This window comes from Nansenia antarctica (assembly GCF_963989245.1).
Source record: "Nansenia antarctica genome assembly, chromosome: 3".
In the NCBI taxonomy this organism is placed as follows: domain Eukaryota; kingdom Metazoa; phylum Chordata; class Actinopteri; order Argentiniformes; family Microstomatidae; genus Nansenia; species Nansenia antarctica.
Window position 1 is genome coordinate 68038728 of NC_137688.1, and position 10000 is coordinate 68048727.

Consider the following 10000-nt stretch of genomic DNA (forward strand, 5'->3'; position numbering starts at 1 on the left):
TGTGTGTGTGTGTGTGTGTATACGTGCATGCGTGTGTGTGTGTGTGTGTGCGTGTGCGTGTGTCATTTGTCCTCATCATAAGCGTGGTTAGTACAGCGTCGGGTCAGTGACAACACGCTGCTTCACCTCACTTCAAACACAGTGTGACGCCCATGTGACGCCCATCTCTTCATCCCCCAGCATGCACCACCAGACCATTAGCACGGGGAAACGGGGACGCTGTAGCTACAGTACGCTTTCTAAGGCGTCTCTCTCTCAAACATTCTTTCTCTTTCACAGGAACCTAAGGAAGCCATTAGATGAATTACGCATCCCGACATCACCCGATTATAATCTTCTTTGAGAAAAGTCTCAAGGAAGTAAACTAGACTAGCCGCCTGGCGACGACGACTTTTAATCCTCGGCCGAGAATCCTTTTTTTCCCGAGCAGCACATGACCTCCGGAGAGACTCAGCAGTGAGTCAGCAGTCCCACTGTACGCCCGCCAGCCGCACGCTGGAGGAGAGGCAGGCTAGCAGGGAATCTATCACTACACAGCCCCAACAAAGACATGACTGCCTTCCTTCCTGTCTTCTCTCTCTCTCTCTCTCTCTCTCTTTCTTTCTCCATCTCTCTCTCTTTCTTTCTTTCTCGATTAAAATGAATGAGATATTGGGCATGTCAATAGTGTGTAGTGTGTATCTCCCCTCTCTCTCTCTCTCTCCCCACCCCATCCTCTCTCTTCTTCTCTGCTCTCACTCTTTTCTTCTCTCTCTTCTTCTTCTTCTTCGCTCCCACTCTCTTCTTCTGTCTCTCTCTCTCTCCCTCCGACCGACACAATGATTTTTGTGTGATGCGGTACTACAATACGGTAGCCCAAGGTGACAGTCTAGCTGCTCACACACACACACACACACACACACACACACACACACACACATACAGACACTTAAACGCTTGCATGCACGCACGCACACACAGACACACACACACACACACACACACACAGACACTTGCACTCACATACAGACACACAAATCTTATCCCCACGCTCGCACACAGAATGTGACAGATCATTACTGCACTTCCATGATATCGATGTCAGCTGCTCCATTCCGCATGCATTAGGGAAGCAGCTTTTTCCAGATCAGAGCAGTTTGAGGGAGCGAGAGAGCAGGCATGAATGAGAACGAGGGAGAGGGAGGAGGTAGAGAAACCGAGGAGGAGAGGCAGAGAGGCGGAGGCTAAGTAAAATACTGGGAAATATAATATACCACCTTTGCCCTTATAAAGTACACCACATCAAACACGAGTTTAAAAGTCACAGCTATCAAAATGTGGTTTCTTTTTCCAGCGAGAGTTTGACATGGCAATGTGAGCTAACTTACTAATGTTATTCATTGTTGGACAATGGACACCTGTTAGGCTGTAGAGTAGCTCACCTGACAGGTCAAACATATAGGCACAGCCGACATCAGCTAGCTAGGAGATGGCTATCTACCGTTCTAACATGTCTGGGGTCAGGGAGACAGATTGGGTTTCTAAACCTTGTGATTCAATATTCCTCAATGGGAAACTGTACGGCGTCAGCAATTGCTACAGCGGCAGCATAGGAAGCTGCTTGAAAGATGATTCATGCCTGAAACTTGCGTGGTTGACTGACCTTGGCATTGATAAGTAAGTCACTCTGACCCCAGAGAACACAACAGCTGATTACTTCTATAATGGCTGCTAGGAGCAGAGACTGTACTCATTGTACTTTTGTACGCAAAAAAATGTCATGACCGAAACCAACTGCTAGGGTGTTTTCATACAGCAGTACATACTTTCATCTCTTTTCAGTTTGTAAAGCGTCTTTGAGTGTCTAGAAAAGCACTATATAATTATTATTAAATTATTAATTATATTAATATTATTATTATACTTTCTGGGCTACAATCAACAACAAATGATACACTTCTCACCACGTGATAGCTTTCCTATAGACTAGGAAAGTAACGGGTTTGACACCTGTCTGTCACTGGGTGATGACACCTGTCATTCGGTTGCGATATGATGACCAACAATAAGCTAACATGTAATAACATTATTAATTAATAATGCTTCGCTCGTTTCGGAGCTTGGCCAGGGGTTGGTCTGAGATAAATGTCACACAGCGAGATGTGACACAGTGAGGGAGGAGAGCAGAGGAAATGTGACGGAGCACAGCAGACAGTTGTTGAATTCCAGACCGTGAGTGCGACGACCAAGTCAGACGCAGCCAGAAAGTAGCCGATGATAAAAAAAAAAATATATATATATAATAATAATAATAATAATAATAATAATAATAATAATAATAATAACAACCATTATGAATAAAAACGATTATAATTATCATCACAATAGTTCTTATTATTGCTATAATAATAATAATAATAATAATAATAGTTATAATTTACACTCACCTGGGGTGTTCTCTTCCACTTCTGGCGACATGTTGGATAGGTATAATAATAATTGATTAGGTTACAATGAGATGTCTTGAATGGCCCAGTATCCTACTGCTGGGCTGGCTGGAGGCTGGACACCAAGAAAGGCGTAATGCACTTATTCACTTCGTTTTCTGTTCTTTGTTGTTTTTGGGGGGTTTTGATTTATTTATTTTGGTCTGTCGTCTTATGATTATTATTATTATTTAAAAATATGATAATAATCTCCTTGTTCTCACGAGTTGGTAACCTTCACCGGGAGACACCGGGGGTGTTGACAAGCAGCTTGTCGCAGGCAGAGAGAGACGGAGAGACAGAGGGGATTCAGAAGCAGTCGACGAAGCACTTGAAGGTCAGCCTGAAGAATCTCATGGATGAACAGGTCAATGGGAATGATAAGAGAGCGAGAGGTGTCGGCTCGCTTAATGTGTCGTGTAGCTCGTCAGACGTCCAGACGGGGAGCTACGCGGTGTGTCGTGTGTAACGCTGGGAGGGCAGGTCCTGGGTCAGCTCTGAGGAGGAGACGGAGAATGAGAGCTGCGCGTTTTAGCTCCGGTCCTCTACCGGCGACGGGCGGCCCCCCACGGCACGACCCAGCCACGCGATTGGCTGCTGGACCAGCATCAGCTGATTGGCTGCTGAACCAGCATCAGCTGATTGGCTGCTGAACCAGCATCAGCTACTGAACCAGGGGGGGGTATTCCATCAACGTCACTAAAGGACAATCCAGGCTTATGTTTTATAAATTCCCGCGAGATGTATTTTAAAATCCATGCTTATTTTGATAAGTCTCGCGAGACATATCAAAATGAGCCTGGGTTTTCCTTTAGCAACGTTGATGGAATAGGCTACCCCCCCAGCATCAGCTACTGAACCAGCATCAGCAACTCACAAGCCAAGTCATCCCATCATCAATGGGCTTGCTTCACCTGCTTTAGTGGGCTTGCTGCAGCAGCCCGTAGCCTACTTTAACTGGAACGCTGCTTTTCGTAACACCTGTTAACCCACTGAACCGGACGGGCCCATAATTGGGTATTACTTGCATTATCGATTTACTTGATTTCCTTTTCATTTGTAGTATGTTATTCTGAACTATGATCTGAGCATATCCACACAAAACATCAAGGTGTTTTACCTGTCTTCATATTTCTAATGTTATGAGCAGGTTAGTTTTGGTCTGGTTTCTAGGCAGAAATGAGTCCAATAGGCCGTATTCAGCGACCTGCACCAAAACAACTGTAGGCCTACAGTGTTCAGAAAACTCAAAATTATAAACCATGTAAATAGCTTTCTGATACATATTATACTTTTTTTTAAAAACTATTACACTTCCCATTAGTGTTACATGGAGTTAAAATTAAACTTACCTGACATTGCAATTTAGCAACCAAGGCGGCCAGGTTGCTTAGCAACCGTTTCACTGACTAAACTGCAGACCTGGGGTGAAATAATTTATTATACCTTTTACTGTTTTCCCCTGTCTTATCTCTCACCATCTGTTCCTTTCTTCTGTTTCAACAGCTGAATTATATTAAATGAATGCTAAATTAATTAATTATGAGAATATGTGTTTGTAGATTACATTTAATGGTTCGGCATCATAATAACTAGTGTGAAAATGTATTTTTTAATAATTATTATAATTATATATTATAGGCTAGTTGTTTTCTCTGCCTATCACAGTGTGTTCAAGGGTCAAGGCTACTTTATTTGTCACATGCACAGAAATACAAAGTAAAACATGCAGTGAAATGAAATGGGACTTGTCACTCAACACTGTGCCAGAGAAGAAAAAGACAATAGTAACAATAAAAGACACAGGACATAAGAGACATAAAGTACTGAACATAAAGTGCTGTGCAGTAAACAACAGTATCCTGCACTAAATAAACAGTATATAAATAGTGTGTCTGTTCATGTGTCAGTCTGGTAGTGTTGCTTGTCTGTCTTCTCTGTCTTGTACGTATACATGTAGACAATTAAATACACTGTATTGAACCATTGTAGTTTGTCCATTTTCTTTATTGTGTGTCCGTAGTTGGGCTGACCAGTAGGCTGCCTGTCACGCCCTCTACCCCTAGGTAGTGGGGAGTGCCTCTCTCTCTCTTTCCCTCTCTCCCTCTCTCTCTCTCCCTTTAATTGGCAGGAGTGGTTTCAGGTGTGCGTTTGTCCGGCTGTTCACAATTACCTCATCGTTAGCCCTGCATAAAGACCCGTTCCAGCCTTCACTTCACTGCCAGATCGTAGCTTCAGTTCCACTTTTAGTCACGCTTCCAGCCTTACTAGAATTCTGTTCAGTCAGTCTGCTTTGTACCCTAAACCCTTATTCCCTGTGCCTGCAGTCCGTTCAGCCTGACTCCTGTTACCTGCCCTCCTGCCTACCTGCCCTCCTGCCTACCCGCCTGCCTGTCCTACCTGCCCTCCTACCTGCCCTACTGCCTGCCTGCCCTCCTGCCTGCCTGCCCTCCTGCCTGCCTGTCCTACCTGCCCTCCTGCCTGCCTGTCCTACCTGCCCCTCCTGCCTGCCTGTCCTACCTGCCCCTCCTGCCTGCCTGTCCTACCTGCCCCTCCTGCCTGCCTGCCCTACCTGCCCTCCTGCCTGCCTGTCCTACCTGCCCTCCTGCCTACCTGCCCTCCTGCCTGCCTGCCCTCCTGCCTGCCTGTCCTACCTGCCCTCCTGCCTGCCTGTCCTACCTGCCTGCCCTACCTGCCCTCCTGCCTGCCTGTCCTACCTGCCCTCCTGCCTGCCTGCCCTACCTGCCCTCCTGCCTGCCTGTCCTACCTGCCCTCTTGCCTGCCTGTCCTACCTGCCCTCTTGCCTGCCTGTCCTACCGGCCTGCCCTCTTGCCTGCCTGCCCTCTTGCCTGCCTGCCCTACCGGCCTGACCCTTGCCTGCCTAACGACTACTCTTCCTGCCGAAGCCCCTGCCTGCCTGCCGACAACCCCTCCTGCCTAACCCCCCCCACTTGCCTTACGACTATTCTCTGCCTCAGTCCGTCAATAAATTATACTTTATTTTCCTACATCTGTCTGGTCTGTGTCTGCGCTTGGGTTCCTTATCTGACCGTTACACTGCCCAATGTTATCAATCGGCCTGCACCATAGTTTTATTACAGTTACCATGGTCACGGTTACCATGGTCAAAACACATGAAACCGGAATTTAACCCAATTTTTTTTATTTAATAGATAATAACATTGGATATTTTAATGATGTATTGACCACTGAACTGTACATATCCCCGGTTTTAATTTAAGAAGTCCGATCTTAAATTAGCCCTAATTATAGTAATGAACTCGTCTTTCATCTATTAAGAATGTGTAGTCAATGAATGTGTAGCCAATGTGTAGTCCGGATCAAACGTTATAAACTTGTCATATACCGTTATAAGAAAGCTTTTTGATATTGCATACTTTTAACACTGTGAGCATACTATTGGGTTTAAATAGTCACCGTAAACTGATTTGTTATTGTTCTTACTTGAAGATATTTCAAAGGTTTGTCTGTGAACTATGTGTGATGTGAACGTAGAAAGAGAAACAGCGCCCCCATTTCGCCCATTGTGGCGAGTAGGTGCATTTCACCCATAGTGGCCAGAAAGTGCATTTCTTTGTGCACATGTTTGGCTAAATTTAAGAGCCGACTGTTTTCCATTCGCGGGAGAGGATGATGAGAAGGAATGATGTTCTCATGCCCTGGATAGTTGCCGATATCCAGTCCCAATCCCACCAGAGCCTAGAATCCCGACTCCTTTCTCAAAGAAATGTCCTCTTTTTTTTTCGGCAATGCAAAACAGAATGGGTTGTTACAGTAGCATACGTCTGCCTTACTTACTTACTTTCCTCATTGAAACTATTAGGCTATGCAGCTAGAATGCATTCATATCAAAGCATTCATATCTATCTATCACATTCAATACATTGTCAGGAGTTACATAATACCATAGGCCTATTATTTAATGTGTTACTTAAAATAGTAATTAATATCCCTCTGCACTTTATCCTGATAGAATAAAACCACAGTTGCCAACAACCAATGGGAACAGGCCCAGTCAGGCCTTCCAGTCAAATCAGAAGTTATGGAAAGATTTAGGGCTTAGGGCTGGTCCTGGCAGTCTGAATCTGAATCTGAATCATTGATTTTGTATGGGGGAGGGGGGTGTCGAGGGGCCGTGACCAACGTTTGTGGTGAGATGGTGGTTTTAAGTTGCTTCAGCACTAAACAGATAGGCATAGTATATGGACCTACAGTAAATACAGATATTAAATAATATTAAGATTAAGCATTCAACCCAAGACCCACGTTTGTGTGGATTGAACCCCCTGCCCATATTTTTTACTGAGATACCTTGTCACAGTTCAGCATTGTATGTAATATCCTAGGGAATATGGACTGGTTATAACTGATAAAAGGTAGTGTGATCTGTAAACTGGAAGCAAATCTGTCCTAAAGTAATTGAGCGTCAATCGTTTTGTTGACGTTGTGCACCATCTAGTGGACAGAACAAGCATGACATACCACTGAATTAGAAGCCCCACTGATTTAGGGCCACCGCCACTTTCTCTGTCTGAACCGCAGTGCAAAAAAAAGAGACACTTTCGCAGTAATAAAAAAACATCCCAATTTTATTGTCCTGAATAAGTTATTGTAATATATAATATACATACAATACAAAAGATTCAGTGCAACACCAACCCGTCAAGTAATACATACATTCAATCATTTAAAAATAAATAACCATAATAAATAACAACACATAGATAATAAATAACACATAATAAATAACAACACATAGATAATAAATAATTAAATACATTGGCCCCAAAAAAACAACAACTTGCCTTAGGATCATCAACAAAGAACACACCAACTAACACATATCCCATAGTTACTACAGGTGGAATTATCTTCATCTAAAAATGTGAAATGTATGAAATTCAGTTTAAAAATGAGGTTCAGAGGTTTTTCATCATATGGATAAAATACTGCCAGTTGTAACATGGACATGGAGTGATTTACACACCGGGGAGGATGGGCTGGCCCAACACTAACATGTCTATGCTCCTGACCCAACACTAACATGTCTATGCTCCTGACCTCCCAACACTAACATGTCTATGCTCCTGGCCCAACACTAACATGTCTATCAGGGATGCAAACTGGTGATGGCCCAAAAAAGGTGACAACATATTTTTTGCCTGAAAACAAAGAACTTGTTGACCTATTTTGAGGTAAAAACGGCTAAAAGGTGACAAGTCTGCACCCCTGTCTATGCTCCTGGCCTAACACTAACATGTCTATGCTCACACTTCAAACACCTGCTGACACACACCCACTACCACCATCACAGAACAGAGAACTACACACACTAGACCCCACAGGACCCCTGCCTCAGGGAGATGGAGGTGGATATGGTAATGGTAATAATAATAATAATAATAATAATAATAATAATAATAATAATAATAATAATAATAATATGTCTCAACATGTCACCCAGTGGTGTTCCCTGCACCCCTAGAAGGGAACCTGTGCTTTCTAAAGGGGAAGGAGGGGTCCCTCAGAGAGGAAGGAGGGGTCCCTCAGAGAGGAAGGAGGGGTCCCTCAGAGGGGAAGGAGGGGTCTCTCAGAGAGGAAGGAGGGGTCCCTCAGAGGGGAAGGAGGGGTCTCTCAGAGGGGGAGGTGTGGTCCCTCAGAGGGGAAGGAGGGGTCCCTCAGAGGGGAAGGAGGGGTCCCTCAGAGAGGAAGGAGGGGTCCCTCAGAGGGGAAGGAGGGGTCCCTCAGAGGGGAAGGAGGGGTCCCTCAGAGAGGAAGGTGTGGTCCCTCAGAGGGGAAGGAGGGGTCTCTCAGAGGGGGAGGTGTGGTCCCTCAGAGGGGAAGGAGGGGTCCCTCAGAGGGGAAGGAGGGGTCCCTCAGAGGGGAAGGTGTGGTCCCTCAGAGGGGAAGGAGGGGTCTCTCAGAGGGGGAGGTGTGGTCCCTCAGAGGGGAAGGAGGGGTCCCTCAGAGAGGAAGGAGGGGTCCCTCAGAGGGGAAGGAGGGGTCCCTCAGAGGGGAAGGAGGGGTCTCTCAGAGGGGAAGGAGGGGTCCCTCAGAGAGGAAGGAGGGGTCCCTCAGAGGGGAAGGAGGGGTCCCTCAGAGGGGAAGGAGGGGTCCCTCAGAGGGGGAGGTGTGGTCCCTCAGAGGGGAAGGAGGGGTCCCTCAGAGGGGAAGGTGGGGTCCCTCAGAGGGGGAGGTGTGGTCCCTCAGAGGGGGAGGAGGGGTCTCTCAGAGAGGAAGGAGGGGTCCCTCAGAGGGGGAGGTGTGGTCCCTCAGAGGGGAAGGAGGGGTCCCTCAGAGGGGAAGGAGGGGTCTCTCAGAGGGGAAGGAGGGGTCCCTCAGAGGGGAAGGAGGGGTCCCTCAGAGGGGAAGGAGGGGTCTCTCAGAGAGGAAGGAGGGGTCCCTCAGAGGGGAAGGAGGGGTCTCTCAGAGAGGAAGGAGGGGTCTCTCAGAGGGGAAGGAGGGGTCCCTCAGAGGGGAAGGAGGGGTCCCTCAGAGGGGGAGGTGTGGTCCCTCAGAGGGGAAGGAGGGGTCCCTCAGAGGGGAAGGTGGGGTCCCTCAGAGGGGGAGGTGTGGTCCCTCAGAGGGGGAGGAGGGGTCTCTCAGAGAGGAAGGAGGGGTCTCTCAGAGAGGAAGGAGGGGTCCCTCAGAGGGGAAGGAGGGGTCTCTCAGAGGGGAAGGAGGGGTCTCTCAGAGAGGAAGGAGGGGTCTCTCAGAGAGGAAGGAGGGGTCTCTCAGAGAGGAAGGAGGGGTCCCTCAGAGAGGAAGGAGGGGTCTCTCAGAGGGGAAGGAGGGGTCCATCAGAGGGGAAGGAGGGGTCCCTCAGAGGGGAAGGAGGGGTCTCTCAGAGAGGAAGGAGGGGTCTCTCAGAGAGGAAGGAGGGGTCTCTCAGAGAGGAAGGAGGGGTCCCTCAGAGGGGAAGGAGGGGTCTCTCAGAGAGGAAGGAGGGGTCCCTCAGAGGGGAAGGAGGGGTCCCTCAGAGGGGAAGGAGGGGTCCCTCAGAGGGGAAGGAGGGGTCCCTCAGAGAGGAAGGAGGGGTCCCTCAGAGGGGAAGGAGGGGTCCCTCAGAGGGGAAGGAGGGGTCCCTCAGAGAGGAAGGAGGGGTCTCTCAGAGAGGAAGGAGGGGTCCCTCAGAGAGGAAGGAGGGGTCCCTCAGAGGGGAAGGAGGGGTCCCTCAGAGGGGGAGGTGGGGTCCCTCAGAGGGGAAGGAGGGGTCCCTCAGAGGGGAAGGAGGGGTCCCTCAGAGGGGAAGGAGGGGTCCCTCAGAGAGGAAGGAGGGGTCCCTCAGAGAGGAAGGAGGGGTCCCTCAGAGGGGGAGGAGGGGTCCCTCAGAGGGGAAGGAGGGGTCTCTCAGAGAGGAAGGAGGAGTCTCTCAGAGAGGAAGGAGGGGTCTCTCAGAGAGGAAGGAGGGGTCCCTCAGAGGGGGAGGTGGGGTCCCTCAGAGGGGGAGGAGGGGTCCCTCAGAGGGGGAGGAGGGGTCCCTCAGAGAGGAAGGAGGGGTCCCTCAGAGGGGG

At 48.2% G+C, this 10000-nt stretch overlaps 2 protein-coding genes across 2 annotated transcripts in view; both read right to left on the reverse strand.

Annotated features, from left to right (window-relative positions):
• Positions 1-2457, reverse strand: part of LOC308154303 (sodium- and chloride-dependent creatine transporter 1-like) — a gene marked incomplete at both ends in the record, with an annotated part of 28579 nt that extends 26122 nt beyond the window's left edge. The window contains one exon of the mRNA XM_080527467.1: positions 2427-2457. Coding sequence (XP_080383593.1) covers positions 2427-2457 — 31 coding nt within the window. The remainder of the gene's footprint in view (positions 1-2426) is intronic.
• A 455-nt stretch (positions 2458-2912) lies between these two features.
• LOC308154304 (transmembrane prolyl 4-hydroxylase-like) overlaps positions 2913-10000 on the reverse strand; it is a gene marked incomplete at both ends in the record, with an annotated part of 27812 nt that continues 20724 nt past the window's right edge. Inside the window, one exon of the mRNA XM_080527468.1 lies at positions 2913-2962. Within this exon, the coding sequence (XP_080383594.1) occupies positions 2913-2962 (50 nt within the window). The remainder of the gene's footprint in view (positions 2963-10000) is intronic.